Raw genomic sequence first — 20,169 nt, 5'->3', positions numbered from 1 at the left:
AAAAGTCGGTACCGAAAAGGTACCCGGTTCGGTAAATTCGGTACTGGTACCGGTTCGGTACCGGGTCCATTTTGCTCATCCCTATTTTCACCTTTGGTGGGTTTCGAACTCCTGCCTCCCCTAAGTGGCAAAAGAATAAAGAACAAAACTGTGCTAGGGACGGGATTAGAACCTGGATCCTCAGCTTCAATAAACGCGCGTCAAACCACTAATTCACAACGCGCGCGCCAAACCACTAAATCATAACCCATTTTATCTGACTGACAAATAAATAACTAATAATGTAATAACTGAAAAATATGGTATACATATTTGGAAATGGTGTGTTTTAGCCTTACTCTTACCTAAACATTATTTGTTTTTAGTGTATTAATTTATTATTTGTTTTTTTTTCCACTATTTTAATTAATATCCACACATTTTTAGGTGATTTGGGATAAAAGAGATGTTGTGGAGGGGAGGCTAAGTGTTGAACAAGTTTTGAATATGTTGCTTTATAGCCAAGCAAGTAAATTCTTGTTGTGGACATCAGCATTAGATTCTTTGTCCCAAATATCAGGTTACTTTATTTATTCATCATCTATTTGCATTCCCATTCACTCTAACTCCAACTCCATTTTACAGGTGCAAACATCACTATTTTCACACCACTTGTAACCTAATATGCTTCCATGGCACATGATTCCACCTCCTTTTTCTTGTCAAAAAGTAACTTTTTGGAATAGTTTTTAGAAGTAAGCATCCCCTTTTTCCATCTTCTTCCTTTGATCAAGGGACCCTGTTTAAATTTTCAAACTTACCATTCATTAGCTGTCATTTTAGATTTTTATGGCTCTTCTGCCCAAAAAGTGTGAATACCAAATGAGTCCATAGGTAGCTTCAACTTTTTTTTACCTAAAAGAATGGAATTTTGAGATGGGAAAGTATCCATTTTACAACTAACAAAATGAACAGAATTACATATCTAGAATAGACGGTTATCGTGTTATTCTTTAGTCTTTTTTAATTGTTCTTTAGAATGTATAAAAACAATTCGTTGCGTCGTGTAAAGCCAGTTTTGGTATAGGATGGTGCGGCATCCGATCCTTTTATAAAGTTAGAAAAAGAAATAAAAAGAATAGTATTGATACTTAGCTTTTTTCTATCAGGAAACAAAATCATGAGGAATTGATTTCCTGTTCATGTATTACCATAATCAAACTCATAAACAGTTATTTGATGTATGCAATTTGTGTTACATCTTTTTATTCTCAAAGTACATATTCATATAATGTGTCATGTACACAACTGTTTATTTCATGAGTTTCCAACCATCAATTGCCATTTGACTGAAACTTCTGAGTTACAAACACCCCTAATGTAAATGCGAAGATTGCAGTCGCAAGAATCGTTTTATTCTTCGTTAGTTTCTCGATTGCAAGTCTCAGAAATAACTCAGACTCTTGTCCCCAGTTATCATCAAAACCGGTTCTATGTTTCTTTCTTTCTTGATCCTTTTTATCGTCTTTGTTATCACTTTCATATGCATCTGATTTTTTATTATTAGCATCTGAATCTGTATCAGATTCTGAATTTTTGTGTTTGTGTTTTTGTTCATCATCAGAATCGGATGTATCTGATTTTTTGTCATTGTCGGCTTTATCTTCATTTGATGCTGCATGTTTAATTTTGTTGTGAACTTGTTCTACTTTCTTCGGGACTGAAATATACAGAATCTCGCCATCAAGCTTCCCTGTGATCTTTTCTATGTCTGCGTCTTTTGGCAACTCTAATCTTTGTTCAAATCGCTTGTATTTGTTCTCTCTCACTTGCCTTTCTCCACTAACTATTATATGAGTTCGGTCATCGACTTGAAGCTTTAGTTCATGCTTCTTGAAACCTGCAATGCAAGAATAACCATCAAACTAAGAATTGTTTTCTTGGTTCGTTTGTTTATAGATGGGTCGACTTGGACTTTGTTAGACGGGTCAACTTAAAAACATATATAACTAAAGTTAAAAGCTGCCATTTTTAATGCGTACAACTTCCTAAACTGTTTTATTCAAAATTTTGGATTAATATTGTAATGATATTATCTTTGTAATCATTAATACTGTATTACTTTTTTTATAAAAGCTGAAAAGGAAAGAGAAAAATGTGTTTATCGGTCAACCATAATCAACTTAGTTTTTTATCTGTTACCCAACCCGCCTTGCATGACATGCCACATCTTGCCACTTAAGGGGCTAAGTCTATAAATTATATGAGTTTAAAACAAGATAATGAATTTGAAATACCAGGAAGATCAACAAGAAGGTAATGGCAAGTTGCGTCTTCGGTCCATGCCGAAGGGGGCACGAACTCTTCGAAAACCAAACTAGAACTTTGCTTGTCACCAAACGGTGATCTTCCAGGGTTATATGCCATTAACAAAGAAGTTTAAATGACGAGGGGGAAGTATGTAAGCGTATATATGTCGATAATTGATATTAAGTTTGTTTCATAATTGTTAATACAACAAGTTATATATAGGAGATGAACATCATTAATATATATATATATATGTTACTTTGAGTTCAAGAGATTGAAACTACTTTTCTTACACACTTATCCATTTTTATTCCAAACTTTAGCCCATGGACACTGGTTAGTTCTTCATTTGGTCTTTTGATTTTATGATATATGTGATATTAGAAAAAAAAAAAAAAAAACTTCTATTAAAATATGTAACTTAAGACAACAAGATGGTATAATATAAAATATGAATACATGTGGGTTCATGACTGCATTGGGTCCACCTTTGGCAGGCTGTGTTTTTGCACTATGGATTTTAAGATGATTTATTATAGCATTGATCTGTTAAAAATGAAGAAAATTAAGTGGAACTGAGGGTGAGTAACTTGTATCTCACTAAGCATGTGAGCGTTTGGACAAGTTGAGTTTGAATCGAGTGTTTTAGTGGTATGGTGTTTGCCCCCATAAAAGTTATGTGAGTAATCACTGTAAGTGTAAGGTTACGTGGTATTTAGGTGTAAAAAAGGTTGTTAAAAAATCTGATGAGCATTTAAAGGAGTCGAGTCGAATCCGAGCTAGCTCGCTAAACTCGTGTTCTGCTTGTTTAGTTTGCAAGAGCTCGAGCACAAGCTCGGCTTTATGTCAGCTCAATCTCGACTCGTAATGTATTTTCAAACTCTAAATCAATTCGGGCACGATTCTTTCTATCTCTTTGAGCTTGTGAGCGATCTTGGTAACAGTGAAAACAATCCCAGTCGAATGCGAGCCTGCCTAAGCTTGATCTCAGCCTGTTTACTTTATTGAGCTCGTTTTGAGTTCAACATCCGAAGCTCGAGTTCGGGTAGTTAATAATATCTCAAGCTCAAGCTCGGCACGAGCTCAACTTGTTTGTTATTCATTACATGTCTATTATTTTATTAATATACATTTAGAATTACGTTTTATATATATTAACAAGTGTAATTTTATTTATATAAAAAATTATTAAGTTAAATTTATTATAATTTTGTACATGTAAACTTTATTATGTAATTAGGGGGAAGGATCCACTAAAAAGTGGTTTTTGCATAAGTAGCATAAGAAGGATCGTGATAATGACATGTGACACTCCTTATAAGTAGGAAGGAGGGCATTTTGGTACTAAAACATTTTGATCCTTATAAGTAGGAGTGTGAAAATGATATGTGTCACCCCTTTTGTTTTCTAAAAAATACAACAAAAAAATCCAGTACAAAAAATTTAGCATCAAAAATCTAGTACAAAAAAATATAACACAAAAAAAATCTAGTAAAAAATATAGCACAAAACAATTCAGCACAAAAAAATTCAGTACAAAAAATCCAGCACAAAAAATTAGAAAAAAAAAATTAAGACAAAAAATTCACCACAAAAATGTAGTACAAAAATCTAACACAAAATATGTTATACAATATAGAAAATCAACATATTTTTGGGGTTTTTTTAGTCGTCATATTTTATACAGCAATATGGTACTCAAATTAAAGATAAAAAGACGCTCGATTTTATGGTGAAATTTTTATGAAAAAATAACGTTGTATAAAAAAGTTATGAATGTATAAAAAATATCTGTGGAATATGCATGTGCTTGTATGTAGAGAGAGAAAGTCAAAAAATAAATTTTTCCCAAGATACCCTTAAACTTCTCTTTTTTTCTACATTTTCATCTTAACCATTGATTTGAAAAATTAATGGTTAAGATTCTTTCTCATCCTATGATTTTTGTGAGAACACTAAGAACCATTTTCATCCATAGATCATCCTCAATCAAGGGTCAAGATTAAGTGAGTGTTTAAATGAGGAGGGGACCATAAGATAAGACTCAAAAGGGCAACATCGTAAAATTACATTTCAATAACCCAAATCACATATTCCAGAATTCATCTTCTTCCTCAGGAAATCAAATTGCATCTTCAAAAATCCTAAATCCACTATCTTCCTCATGAAATCAAACTGCATATCAAAGGTTATCGAAGGCTTTGTGGAAGAAAAAGGAAGAATGATTGACAAGCAAACTGACGGTGAACGTAAAGAGGCCGCTGAGCCTTATGTTCTTGATCCGGTATGATTTCTATTTCTTATATGGATATTAGTTAATCTAGGGTTTTCAAGTTTCGGATTTGTTGTTAATCAATTACAAAAAAGTTGATTTTGAAAGGTGATTGTTGATAAATTATGTGTCATCCTCTATTCACCAGACAAAGTAGGGCTAAAGTTGTAAAGACTAAATTTGTTTGCGTTTTTAGGACTGTTCGGATATTAGCGTAATTTGAGTTTTTGTTTCAAATTGAGAGATAAAATAATAGGATTTTGAAGTATGATTTATTTTTGGTGTCATAACTTGGAGTTCATGTGTCAAAAACTAATAACAAATTAGGATACAACAACCATTGAAGTCATTGAGTTGGAGTTGTGCTGCTGGTAGTGATTCAGAGATGTTTGTTATTATGCATGATTGGTATGTGGTAAGTGTTCACCAGTTGAGTAATTTGGAAAATCATTTTGTTTTTTAGGGTTTAGAATCACATCTAGCAACCACAACCGCAAATAACATGAAAATAGAAACACTCATATTAGAAAGAAGAACTGTGCAGTGAATGCAAGTGTGAAACATAGTGTTAGAGAAGATGAATGTGGAAAACAAAGAAGTCTTGATGGAAAGATGCATGTGATTATGTGTGATTGGTATCTGGTAAATTTTCACCAATTGAGTAATTTCGAAGATCAAATTTTCTTTTTCTGTTTTTCATCAAAGTTAGTAACGTTTACACATATGTAAATCATAACAGTTCTAAAAAAATAAACATATATGAAGGTTTACACATGTGTAAATCACAATAGTAAGAAAAATAAGCTTAGATATTAAGGTTTACACATGTGTAAATCATAATAGTTTAAAAAAACTAGGCAAAGATATGAAATTTTACACATGTGTAAATCATAATAGCATAAAAAAGAATATACGAAGGTTTACAGTAAATCATTGTAGTTAAAAGAATAAGCTTGGATATAAAGGTTTACACATGTGTAATCATAATAGGTTAAAAGAAAAAGAATAGATACGAAGGTTTACACATGTGAAAATCATAATAGTTTAAAAAAACTAGGCATAGATATAAAGTTTTACACATGTGTAAATCATAATAGCATAAAAAAAAAGAATAGACGAAGGTTTACACATGTGTAAATCATTGTAGTTAAAAGAATAAGCTTGGATATGAAGGTTTACACATGTGTAATCATAATAGGTTAAAAGAAAAAGAATAGATACGAAGGTTTACACATGTGTAAAACATTATAGTTAAAAAATCAACAGAGTTTCAAAGATTTACACATGTGTAGATCACGATACTTAAAAAATAAGCATAAGTATGAAGGTTTACACATGTATTAATTATACTAGATAAAGAAAATAACCATATCACATTAATACCTTTGAATCTAGCTTAGATCTATTCGGTTCTTACCACCAGTTTTGGGTTTGAAATATAACTATGATGAAATAGGTGTAATTATGCAATTTACACATGTGTAAAGAGGTTGTTTACACATGTGTAAGTGACCAGTTTTGCTCTTTTACACTTGTGTAAGTGAGCCAGATTATTTGTTTAGAGTAGCTAGTAAAAAACGGTTTAATGGTTTTGTACTTTTGTCACTTTGATTAGGCACACTTCAGAAAAATGGTACATTCTAGTTGGATGGAAAATGACAAAGAGAACATTAAGTATCAATTGTATAAGCCTAGAAAATGACACGAAGATTGTACTTTGAAAATCGAGTATTCGCCGAGAAGATGTGATCAAGAAAGCAATGGAGATTGAGACAGACAAAAAAAGACTAGATATTATGGATTATGACTTATTTCTATGTTACCATGGTTAGGGTATATCAATATTACGACTTTTGTTTTTATGTAATCGTGGTTACCGTATGTCAAGGATTATAACTTCCTTACAATCTGTAAATCATATTGTTCGACAATTTATATCCGGTGTTTGAACTGCTCATATTTACATAAATTTTGGCTTTGAAATTTATAGACTTTATATATCAAATTTTGTCTTTATAATGTCATATTACCTATGTGTGTATTTAAAGTATTGTATATATGTGTAATATTGCACATGTGTATTACACATGTGAACTGTGGCAAATACATTATATGTGACACTAAACAATTTATATATGTGTTAACAATCTGCACATATGTAAAACAAGCACATATATGTAACATTGAACACTTTAAACGTGTAATTGGCTGCACGTATGTAAAATAGATACGAATATGTAATAGAGCACTGTTTAAACATGTGTAATTCAACTGCTCATATGTAAAACATACATAGATATGTGACACTAATAGATTACACGTGTGTAGATTAGCTGCACAAATGGATTTTAATTGACACGATTTAAAACAAACTTGTACATATAAAGTACAAAAGGATGTGAAATCCACCAACAGAACAAACAAAAGACGTAAGAAGTAACTAAAGCGAACTAATGACGTGTACACATAGTTTTTTCTCCTATTCGTCAGAGGAACACCAAGATTCAAATCGAGTTATACGTCACTACATTTAGTTACTTGATTGGTGGTATTGCTAGGCTTCATCTTCATCCTTACCGCCATCTAAATTTGAACACCGGTAACTAAGAGTTGACCCACTGAAGTCACCATGTGACACTTGTTGCTAGTGTTAATACTACAACCGTTGGTTTTCTTCTTATTTTACTTTCGTTGTCGGTGTTGTAAACAATAGGAACACCAGATTCCTATTTTATCTCTTCCTTCTTCGTCTCCGCAGGTGCAGCAGCGGCAGCTGGAGCAGCTTCAGCAACCGGTGTAGCCACAACAAACTTACTTGGATCCTGCAATCAATCGTCCGTTCATATTTACACTTTACCCTATAAACCGTATATATAAATCATAATAAAAATAATGTAAATGTTTTTTAAACTTACAGCGAGGTAGCCCTTCACTTTGTCAGCCAATGGGAAAGATTATTCAGTCTCAACAGCAACATCCAACAGATTCTTGTAACCGTTGATCAACATGTGAGGTCATCTTCGGTCAGGTCGAGCACCTCGGGGCTGAAGATAGAACCATTGTCGTACACGGGTTGAACAACTAAACCGTATGAGAATGGCCTGATGCCAAGTTTGGCAAGAAGAGCAGCCTCGGATGAACCCACTTTGTCACCCTTCTTGATGAGCTCCACAGGGGTGATAATTTCGACAGTACCCTTGTTAATCTTGGTGGAAATGTTAAGAACATGTGATTTATAAATTTAAAAGATTAGATTACATTTGCATGAAATGTGATGGCGAATTAATTTATAACTTATGATATAAAGTGTGAACCTGGAAGAAAGAGGTCTGTGATGGATCGAGACCAGTGTTTCCAAGGGGACAGCCATATCAACTAGGGCAACTAGACCAACACGAGCCGGAGCTCCAACCTTGTACTTAGCAACTTCCTCACGGACTTCCTTCAAGTCATCCTTTGTGAAGATCAGACCAACATTTCCCTATATAAACATACCAAAAATAATTCCATTTAATCATGTTCATACATTAGAACACTTAACATCAAATACAGTCCACTTAAGTATCATCAACAACAGAGAAACATATTTAACTACTTCTTACTTATGTTTAGTTTTCAACATAAAATTCATCAAAAGCGCCAGTTAGCCACATTGGCCAGAGATGGAATCCCATTTAGTATATCCAACATTAAGAAAAATATCAAACAGTAAATCATAAGGAATTCCACAATTCCACTAACAAGAAGCAATATTTTGAATAATGTATTATGTGATCTTAAGTTGTTTCAAAATCGTAGAACGAATACATTGTATTCTTGTTTTGAATTTTTAGACCATTCTCCTTTATTCCGAGACTTACAAGGACTTGGAAAATGACAACCAAACAACATCTTAAAAATTATGAAACTAGTAATGAACAGCGAAGCGAGGGGCGTACAAAAAGCGTACATAGAATCAAAAAGTTTTTGTGCACCAGAGCGTTGTACACATATTATTTATATATTCAATCATATACAGTGCTTATTTATGTCTATATTTCAGGTAACTAATCGATTTTAAGCCTCATCACCCAGTGCGCCTACTCGCCTAACACTTTTTAAAACCTAGACCTCAATAATGTAATAAAAAAACTTAGCACATACACTTTACAAAATTAACATAACTCAAGCCAAATCAAAACCTAAAATTAAAAACTAATACATATGATAATATCTTCAAACCATCATAAATTCCAAAACTAATTATACCTTCCGATTGAGAAGAAGAATCAAAGCCTGTGTAACAGTAACACGAAGTGAAGACGGAAGCACACGAGTAGACGAGCTCTATCGTATGATAATCGTATCCTATAGAGACCCATCCCATTCAAGAGGTTACACACTTCCAAAATGCACACAAACTCAAATAAATTTCATACACCAAAGTTCAATTAACTCACTAAAACCTGCAATTTGTGACAATTTCAATTTGGATCAGTTATCATACCATACAAATTTAGTGCAGGGGAAGTTTGCAACCTGTAGCCAGTCGATTATCTACAATTACTATGTAACACAGGCTATAACTTGCTACAATCAAACGAATCTCCTCTACAATTCTCCCTAATTTCACCAGCCCTATAAACCCTAACAATGGCGATTTCAAAATATGAAAGAAAGAGAACATAGTAAATTGACTTGGATTAAGAACATATGGAATCGACCTGGCTTCAGAGCACTTGGAATTGCACAAATTGTAATTGAATCAAGAGCAGATTGAGGTTGATGTCGCATGGAGCTTTCAAAATTGCAGAAGGTGTCGTGAATGAGTTGGATGATTGTACAATTACCAGGTTACCCTTTTCATTTAAATAAAAGAAAACAAAATTGATTGGCTGAGATTTGTTCTCAGTGTTCTCACAAAAGAAGGGTGTTGTCATTTAAACTCTCCCCTATGTATATATATATATATATATATATATATATATATATATATAGGATAAGGATCCGTTAGGAACCACCCTTAATTGCGAGAACCGCGAGAACCAGTGTGAACACATGGCAAAATTGTAATTATGTGGTATTTATTAAAAAACACGTGCCCCTCTTCTCACCACTCTATTCACGATCTACAGCTTTTAATATTAGGGTTTCATTCATCAGCTTCAGCTTTTAATATTAGCATTTCATTCATCAGATCAGATTGTTGTATACATTGACGGAGATGGCCGACGACGTTCACGCAACTCACCGGAGTTCACGGCGGCGACATCCGGGCACGGTGTTTCCGGCGGCATTCACAACGAACAACCCACCATTTACACCCTCTACATGGCATAATCTGATTCATCACGTGTCGATCCTCACACATCTGATGTTCCTCCTCATATATTTTCTGATAATCCTCCTCATACATCTGATGTTGACAATGTTGGTCCATCTGCTGATAATACAGTTGATAGTCACAAGATACCTACAAATACAGAACATCAAGAGTTGAAAATCATTCAATTTGTGACTAAAGGTATTATGTTGACTGTAAATGAGGTATATACTTTGTAAATCGTTATATTAATGTAAATGATGTTGTATTAAATTATATGCACATGTGCATTATGTTTACTGTAAATTATATGCACATGTGCATTATGTTGAAAATTAGACTATATCGTTGATGTATGTATTCTGAACAAGTGCCTTATGGATAACTATCCAATTATGTACAAAATGGCAGCAAACAAAGGGTCTTGGGTGGCGGACAACTACAAAAAAATAGGGGAGGTTACTGTGTGAGATTGGCAATGGAAGAACAAGCCGATTACCAGGGAGGCGTCGGTGGAGTATATGCAGCTTTTGGCGCTGCTGAAAGACACCCGAATGAAGACGTGTCAATATGGGTTGGTTGGCACTCGGAAAAATAAGTCGACTTTCAATGTTAAACCCGTTAGATAGGATTTGTGTGTCACAAGCGGGGACCCGTTGAGTGGCTTTGTAATGACCTGGAACGGTTGGGCTACACCTAAAGCCAATATGTTAGCATGGAAAGGCGTCGAAGGCAAGTTACTGACATAGACAGAGCTGTAAAAAAGGGGAATCATATCAGCGACACATTGTGCCCGGGTTGCGGATACGAGCAAGAAACTGTTGAACACACCCTCATTCCGTGTTTGATGTCGAAAACGCTATGGTGGATGGTCAGAGCATGGCTAGGAGTAAAAGATTTACATTCTTACTCAACAGTGGCAAATATTCTCTCTTTTTTCCTGGAAGCTGGATATTTCTAAGAAGAAGAAAAGGGCAGTCAACTGCATAGTGATGGTTACATTATTGTTGGTGCAGTTGTCTGTCGACTACATCTTAGTTCGAGTCTTAGGGCAGGGCAGAGCGTATTGTGTATAGTGAATGAAATATGAGATTGTATAGATATTAGTTAATTGGATCGCTCATAAGGCATAGAGGCTGGACCGCTCGAGCGACATGATGATGGATCGCTCGAGTGACAGAATGTTTGGATCGCTTGAGTGGTAGTCATGTGGATCGCTCATATGGACTTGTCCATATGAGCGGCCCATAACTCCTATATATATGGACATATGAGCGGTTCTAGGGAGAGTCGTGTGTAGGTGTTTTCGAAGGTGTAAAGGTGAAGCCCTGTCCGATTGTCTCCACGTGCTTGTAATCTGATACATAATCAATAAAGGAGACGTTAAATAGTGAAATCAAGCTTTACGAAGACTAATTCAATGAATTCCGCCTCTGGATTAGTCTAAGCACTCTTCTGAACGACTCGTCAGGTCAGCAAACGATCCTACAAGTGGTATCAGAGCTCAGGAGGAAGAGTTCTTGCCGTTTAGCTCGATTTTTGCTCGAAATTCTCACTTCTACACCTTCTTTTTCTGATTCGAAGAGATTTCATGGTTGAAATTCGCTCAATTTTTCATAGATTGTGCGCAATTGTGTATAGACAAATCCTGGAAAGTTTGGTGTTGAAATTCAAAGAAATAGTGGATCAAACTGATGTTCGAAAGTGGATCGCGTTTCTGATTTGTACTGGACCGCTCGAAATTGATTGTATTTGGACCGCTGATCTGTACATTTGAGAACCGCTTATCCGATCGGGTGACTTGGATCGCTCGTAATTCATCACTTGGACCGCTCATCCGGACAAGTTGTGAACCGCTCGATTGAACAGTTTCTCGAACCGCTCGAACAGATGTATCTGGACCGCTTATTTGACATCATTTGAACCGCTCAAACGAATAACTTTTGGCTCGCTCGTACGAATAAGTTCTGGACCGCTTATCCGAACTTATTTGGATCGCTCATAGGTTTTAGCTTGGACCGTTCATACTGATTGTGCTTAAATCGCTTATTTGGTCTGGATTGTTTGGTTCGCTCATTCGATTCACTGATTCGGACATCTGGTTCGCGTTTGTGTTCACAAAATATTTGTCGATATTTTGGAAAAATGACAATGAGGTTTGATGTGCAAGAAAACAATGATCTTGAGAGAATGAATAGTTGGTATCAAGGATATCTTAGTAGTTCTTATCAGAAAATATCAAAAGAAATTTGGTATGAACGTTTCAAAGGCTTTTTGAGTAAGAAAGATGAAAAATTGGATGATCTGGAGAAACGTTTTGATCGTTTGATAGACTATTTGAAGGAAAATCAAATAGTGATATCAGAAGCTGAGATGGTATCAAAGTTCGCTAATGGTTTATCAGTTGAATGGGATGATGTTTTGAAAAATTTGAAAGAAAATTCTAATTTTTCAAAATTAACTCTGAATAAATTCATCGGCGAACTTAAAAATCACGATTATGAGAATTATCAAAAGAAGAGAGAATTATTGGATAAGATAAAAATAAATTTGGAAGATTTGAGTTTAGAAGTGATAAAAGAAATAAACAAAAGAATCAATTTTTGTTTGGGAACAAAAAGAAAGTCGGTGTATGATATGAAAAGAGGCTGTTATATTGATGATAATAGAAATCCTCTTGATCTTGTTACAATCTTTGGTACAGGTACATATAAGATAGAGAAAGAACAAGTGCCGAAGATTGAAGAATCCGTGAAGAATGAAACTTCAAGTTCTGCATCAGTTTGTTCAAAATGTGACCGCTTCAAGACTGAAAATGACAAACTCTTGAAGGATGCGGAAAGTTTGATATCGGAAGTCAAGAAGCTAGAAGATGTGAAGCAAGCTGATGATAAGCAGATTCTTATGGTTCAGGAAAATTGTGAAAAGTTGAAAGTTGAAAATGACAAACTGTTAAGTAATTTAAATAGTTTGACATTTGAAAACAAGAAGTTGAAAGAAAATGTAAAGGTTTTTGAAAACAAACAGAAATCGTCAGAAGATGAGGATTTTTGGATTAAGCTTGAAAACAAAAACCTAAAAGCCAGTGAATCAAAATTTCAGGAACAGATAAAAGTTTTGATGAATGAAAAATCTGTTCTTGAAAATTTGAAGACTGATAATGAAAAAACTATCAAGTCTCATTTTGGGAGAATATCTCAGCTTGAAAGGGAAGCTGAGAATTCGAGGAACAAAATTGATGAACTTGAAAAGAAATTGATCGGTTTTGTGACTTCATCTGACAAGTTGAATATTCCTTGTCCAAAACCAATTAACTCTGTTACAATAAGTGACGATGTCACAAACTTTGACTCTGTCAAAGTTGAAGATTGTGATGTAAAATCTGATCATGAACATGTTAAAATTGAAAAACAAAAATTGTTTTTAAATTTAAAAGAAAAATTTCAGAAAACTGTTCTACAATCAACTGAAAAAGGTGAATGTTCTAAACAGAAACCTTTGAAGAAGAAAGTGGAACAGAAACAAAAAGATAATAAAAGTTCATCAGATCGATCATCCAATCAAAAGAAAAAATTACAAAAAGTAAAAAATGAAAATTCAAAAATTGTTGGTAATAAGTGGTGCAGGTCGGACCACAGTGCTCAAAAGCCAAATCCAGCAAACTTGAGGAAGGAATATCACCAAGCCAGACAATGCTATGATCTGAGCGTTTGGTGTGAAGGTGGTATACGGTACGATAACAGAGTGTGTTACAGCTGCGGATATCACGGACACGTGTTAACTGCCAGTATTGGAGTTATGAGACCAGAGAATGCCCAAGGAAATCGAATGACAGATTGAGGGTTAATTCTCAGAAATTGGCAAAGATTCCAGTCAAAGTCAAGCCCCAGGAACAGAAGGTTCTAAAACCTAAAGTTCAAGAACAGAAAATTCAAGAAAAGAAAGTCAAGCTTTCACAGGGGCAGAAAGACAGACTGAGGAAGAAAAGAAAGAAAGCGAGAGAGTATCTCGAGAAGATTTTGTCCTCGGGTTCACGGGATAAACAGAATAACAGTTCTAATGAATCTACTCCCTCAGTTGCAAAGACAAGCAAAAAGAATTCATCAGATACAAATCTGGGGACAAAAGAGGAGAAGAAAAAGAAGAAAGTGAAGTTTTCACTTCCTGGCGATGAATCTGTTTCTTCGGAAACATGTCGGCGATGAATCTGACAGGTCAAAGTCAGACAAGCCACCTTCAGGCAATGATCTGGTTCATTAAAACCAGAGGAGCCTTTGGTTGAGGTAAAAAAGGAGAATTCAGGTTTAGCAGTGGATGATGCAAATTTTCCACCATTGTTGAACAAGAATTCGAAATCACCCAAGGATCGTCAGGCTTGGGTGAATCTGTTTAAATGAAAAAAAAACCCTGACTTGCCGGAGATCCCAAGATGGTATTGTGGATCATGAATCGGCATTCTTCTAAATCTGTTTGTGAAGTTGCAGGACTTGCCGGAACTCCCAGGTTTATAAGCGAGGAGTAGGAATCGGCATCTTGAGAATTCAACCTAAAGATGGTAATTGGTTGAAAAACAGGTTTGAAGAGCTTGAATTGCTAAACTTACAAGTGGTTGTATGTTTGTGATTGTTATTTTTGGTTCAGAATGAGAACCAGTTGATCTTACAAGTGGTTAAATCAGGGTCATTAATTTGAACTTGATCTAATTATCATTCAAGAATTGGTAAAACAAAGTGATGATTTGAACCCCAATTTGCAAAAGATAAGAACAACAAAACTTATTTTCCGGAAAAACCATTCTGATTATGTCACACCCCCAATTTCCACGTGTCACCGGTGGGCCCGGTGTGGGGTACAGTGACGTAGTTGGCATCGTCATAGACAATCAACACAATATAATAATGCACAGCGGAAGCAGAATAGAAACATTTCAACTTTAATTAAAGTGCAATAATAATTATCACAGTCGTTGAAATGGATCCACAGGCGGATCAAATAAAATAAGAATAAAATAGTTCAACAGATAAATGTCGTCCGAGTTTGCGAGACTATTGTGGACGCTCTCTAGGAAACAGCCAGCCTATTTCCGTATAGTACCTGCACTTAACCTTTTGGGAAAAATACGTCAGTTTACACTGGTAAATACAAATCGACTGACTCATTTTGAAAATGATTGAAAATTTATTTAATGCACAAGGCATAAATATTTTATTAACTTGGGATAATTATAAAATATAATCTTGTGAACGAATTACATGCACTTATATCTCTGGTGGCCCGGGATCTACTGTCCGGGCTAGAGATTTAATTGACACACCACATCAAAGAGTTATACACGACGGGTGTACGCCTACACCCCGTGCTCTGGTCGTGGCCATCTCGTAAGATAATGCCAAGGATATCCGGGACATGGTCAATAACCCCCCAAAGCCTTTAAGTAAGACAAAACTGTTTAAACGAAATCACACAAGCTATTCAAGACTGAACACCCATAGGGAGCAGGACTTGTGCGCCCGATCAAGCGGTATTTTAAATACCGTACCCCAAGCCCGTATAGGGAAAATAAGTCAAAATGTATTTACCTGAGCAAGTATAAGTCACAAACGATAAGTGGCGGTAGCTTTTACCGGGCTTCCTAATCTGGAACAAAGGTTTATAATTAACCTATTAGATTCCTAACGGCCTTTTATTTAAGCTTAAGCTTTGACCGGTTAGTTTTAGGAGTGATACGGTTTACGCACGATTAAGCGAAAGACCGGATAGAATGTGATTTAGACCCGACAAGTTCGAATACTTGTATAATTTGGGTATACTAAATACATTCTGGATTTTGAAGCAAAAACGATATCGTTTGACCCGTTTCGGTCAATTTACGCAAACTAGTTACGTAAACCGAACCGAACGCGAAAAGGGCGATACGGGTAGCCAAAAGATTCAAATGCAAGTTCCCTGAATTAATATGCTTAGAATATGATATTATATCAGTAAGTTATGTTCTATATTGCCCGGGATAATTTTAAACTCAATTTATGCCTTAGAAGGGCATTTTGGTCATTTAAAAGATAATAAAAGGATAAAATTAGAAATCTGAGTTTCGGGTCTGGTTCATACAGTAAATATACTTAATATAACATATTATATCAGTAGGGTATGACCCATATACCAAATATATCATTTAAAACCAAACTATGCACCGTAGGGGCAATTTAGTAATTTCACAAGGGCTAAAAATGCCAAAACTGGAAACCTGAGTTCAAAACATCATACTTACTGTTATTATATGAAAATATGTGATTTACATCAGTAGGCATAAGTTTTATAGGTTTAAAACAAGTACAACGCTTACTATGCGCTTAAAATGCTAAAAATACGATTTAAGGGTGTTTTCGGGTTTTCACAGTAAATCTGAGATTTTTATATTTCCAGAAGTCTTATAATAATTTATTCATCATACAAAATCAGTAGAAAAAGGTTTCGGGTCAAAAGGATGTGTACAACTCCTTTTATGGCTAAAACGGTCAAAACCGACATAAGCCGAAGTGGCTAGGTGATCGAGGATCCGTTCAGCCAAAAATTACTTAAAAATCATCAAAATTCCCAGAATATTATATATAATCAGTTGGTAAAAAGTTTCGTACCAAAATGTGGCCAGAAACGGGTTCTACGCAAAAAGGACCGTTTATGTAAATTTATAACATAGTTTACGCTAATGGCCATAACTCACAATCTGGACCACCAACTGATCCGAAACTTTCGGTGCAAGTTTATATAATAAAAATAAAGATTTCTATCCTTTCACTTTTCCAAAAATCCCGTTTTAAATCAAAAAGGGCAAAATAGTCCACTTTATGCATAAACCGGAAACAAGCATTCGAATAGGCTAAGCATAGACTCAATCAACGAAAATTCCAGAAAGTTTAACTAAAATAAAAATAGTCAAAAATACTTTCCAATGCAGATCTCGAACATGCATGTATGAATCCGAATCGATAGTCTACGAAATAATCGTTTTACAAGACTTTCGGTTCCGATTCATGGCTATACTATAGATTGTCGAGTTGATGATGATTAAAAACACATTTATATATATATTACAAGTTATTTTCAATGATCAATCAGGTTGCATGTCATCTATATCATTAATCATGTCTTTTTTCGCAAAAATCACTTCTGTTGACCTTTTAGAATTAGGTTTGACTCGACATTAAGCATGCATGTAGTGGGAATCAGTTAGTACCCTTTAGAGGGTTTGTTTCCCACATAAATACTAATCTATAACAAGTTTCAATTCGAGAAATTACTGAAAGAAATCCGTTTAATCAGAAAGTCAAAGGTTATGGACACCCAGTTTGACTTTTAGCAATTAACACAACAAGAATGGATCAAAGAACGAATTGAAGGCTTACAAGAGTCCTATAGATGTTAAATGGTCACTAGGAGTCGGCCTTGTTGATCAGAATCCCTCCAGAAAGCTTGCTTGAAGTGTTCTTGAGAGCTCTTGAGAGAATGCTCCTTGTTCTTCACTTGCAAATGATCAAAATGAGATCAATTCTTGTTTTAAATCAGTATTTTCGAGCTTACTGTAGTTGTAGGCTTGCATGAAATGTTATTGGTGATTGTGGAGGCAAGTTACAGCTGTTTGTCACTCAAATTCGGACCCAAATCAAACCAAATTCGATTTTCTGCACCTGATAGTCCCACGCGGCCCGCCTGGGTCTGTCCAGGCGGGTCGCCTGACCTGCTGTTCAGCCAAACATCTTTCAAACATTGACAGCTTTGACCCCTGAACTTGTACGCGATGTTTCGGCTACTTTTCTCAACCCGTAAACCCCCAAGCTTGGTTTTTATGAACCTTAGGACTTTTACCAACATGGTAATGCCCTCGGATAACTTTGCGCTCAACCGAAAAGCCCTGAATTCGACGTTGACGCTTCTAGTCCCTTAAGTACGGTTTTGGCCATAACTTTCTCATACGTTGACGAAACTTCATGAAATTTTTACCACATATTCTAGTGAGTATATTTTAGCTATACAAAGCTTCGGGTCTGCCAAAAGTTCACTCAGAGGTATAATTTAAACATGTTGACACTTTTGGCCCCTATAGTTTATAATACTTCACTTATGTGCAATTTCCGCGTCGTATGATCCATGAACCATCCGTTAAAGGTTATAAACATTATGTGGGGTTATCATAGAGCCTATTTATCCATTGTTGACACTTTGGATCCTTACGTTCCATAGTTTTCACTGTTTGTCACTTTTAGTCCCTCTAAAGTATGTTTTCACATAACGGAACCTTATGACACGTGTCAAGACATTATTGGCCGAAATTTTTCGAGGTGTTACATCCTCACCCCCTTAAAAGAAATCTCGACCCCGAGATTTAATCAAACAAATGGGGATATTTTTCTTTCATCGTGGATTCCACTTCCCACGTGTATTCGGGACCTCTACGGGCATCCCACTTGACCTTAACAATAGGCACGTGCTTCCTTCGAAGCTTCTTTACCTGTCGATCCTCAATCGACAAAGGTTTTTCCACAAATTTTAGACTTTCGTCTATGTGTATATCTGTATGCGGTATACCCAGTGAATCGTCAGCGAAACACTTCTTCAAATTACAGATGTGAAACACATTATGAATGGCGCTAAGTTCCTCGGGCAAGTTTAACTTATAAGCGACTGCCCCGACACGTTCGATTATCTCGAAAGGTCCTATGTATCTCGGGCTTAGCTTGCCTTTCTTTCCAAATCGCATTACACCTTTCCAAGGTGATACCTTAAGCAACACTTTTTCACCCACATCGAAGTGAAAATCCTTGCGCTTAGGATCCGCATAACTTTTCTGCCTATCCCTGGCAGCCTTCAAACGATCACGGATCTGAACGATCTTGTCTGTCGTCTCAAAGACGATATCTGGTCCAGACAACTGGACATCTCCAACTTCTGCCCAACAAATGGGCGATCTACACTTTCTACCGTATAGGGCCTCAAAAGGCGCGGCCTTTATGCTGGAATGGTAGCTATTGTTGTAGGAGAATTCAATCAGTGGTAAGTTCTTATCCCAACTACCACCTAAGTCGATCGCACATGCACGAAGCATGTCTTCCAGAGTTTGAATAGTACGCTCACTCTGCCCATCAGTCTGAGGATGGTAAGCCGTACTAAAATTCAAACGAGTGCCCAACGATTGTTGGAAACTCTTCCAAAAATGTGACGTATATCTAGTATCTCTATCCGAGATAATAGATATAAGTATACCATGTAGCGCTACTATCTTATCGACGTATAATTGGGCTAACATATCTGAGCTATACGTCTCTTTTATGGGTAGAAAATGAGCTGACTTAGTCAGTCTGTCAACTATGACCCATATGGTATCATTTCCCTTTTTCGTCTTTGGCAACTTGGTGATAAAATCCATTGTCACCATTTCCCACTTCCATTTGGGAATTTCAGGTTGCTGAAGCAAACCTGACGGCTTCTGATGCTCAGCCTTGACTTGCGCACAAGTCAAACATTTGGCCACATACTCGGCCACGGACTTTTTCAAACCAATCCACCAGTAGTTTGATTTCAAATCCTGGTACATCTTATCAGCCCCAGGATGAACTGAGTATTTAGAGCTGTGGGCCTCCTGGAGGATAACATCCCGAAGTCCTCCATATACTGGAACCCATATTCGTCCGTTTAGTCGTAGCATTCCATCTTTGTCGTGGGATAACTGTTCCTCAGTTACTCCCAACTTTTCTGCAGGATAGTTAGCTTCCAGCACAGCTTCCTTCTGTGCAGCTAACACCCTTTCATTCAAACTATTCCTTATCTCAATGCGCTTGGCATTGATTCTGATCGGTTTAACCCTTTCTTTTCTGCTTAAGGCGTCGGCAACCACATTTGCCTTGCCTGGATGGTATCGTATCTCGCAATCGTAGTCATTGAGAGTTTCCATCCATCGCCTTTGACGCATGTTCAATTCCTTCTGATTGAACAGATGCTGAAGACTCTTGTGATCCGAATAAATGATACACTTGGTTCCATACAAGTAATGTCTCCATAGCTTTAATGCAAATACAACCGCACCCAATTCCAAATCGTGGGTGGTGTAGTTCTTCTCGTGCACCTTTAGCTGGCGAGAAGCATAGGCAATGACTTTGCCTTTCTGCATGAGTACACAACCCATGCCCGTATGCGATGCGTCACAGTACACCACAAATTCATCTATACCATCGGGCAATGTCAACACTGGCGCATTGCTCAGCTTCTGCTTCAGAATGTCAAAAGATTCCTGCTGCTTAGGGCCCCAATCAAA

General features: G+C 36.1%; 1 protein-coding gene and 1 pseudogene across 1 annotated transcript; both read right to left on the bottom strand.

Moving 5' to 3' along the window:
• Positions 1-1,160: 1,160 nt before the first annotated feature.
• LOC110917240 (inactive protein RESTRICTED TEV MOVEMENT 2) lies at positions 1,161-2,501 on the bottom strand. Its single transcript, XM_022161830.2, has 2 exons — positions 2,277-2,501; positions 1,161-1,879 (listed from the first exon to the last, which is right to left on the bottom strand). The coding sequence occupies exons 1-2, from the start codon at positions 2,404-2,406 to the stop codon at positions 1,314-1,316; spliced, it is 696 nt and encodes a 231-aa protein (XP_022017522.1). The 5' UTR covers positions 2,407-2,501; the 3' UTR covers positions 1,161-1,313.
• A 4,786-nt stretch (positions 2,502-7,287) lies between these two features.
• On the bottom strand, positions 7,288-8,927 carry LOC110918989 (annotated as a pseudogene).
• Positions 8,928-20,169: the final 11,242 nt, after the last annotated feature.

The sequence above is a fragment of the Helianthus annuus genome, chromosome 16 (assembly GCF_002127325.2).
Source record: "Helianthus annuus cultivar XRQ/B chromosome 16, HanXRQr2.0-SUNRISE, whole genome shotgun sequence".
Taxonomy (NCBI): domain Eukaryota; kingdom Viridiplantae; phylum Streptophyta; class Magnoliopsida; order Asterales; family Asteraceae; genus Helianthus; species Helianthus annuus.
Note: the sequence above shows the minus strand (reverse complement) of the source record. Positions and strands in the feature narration are given on the sequence as shown.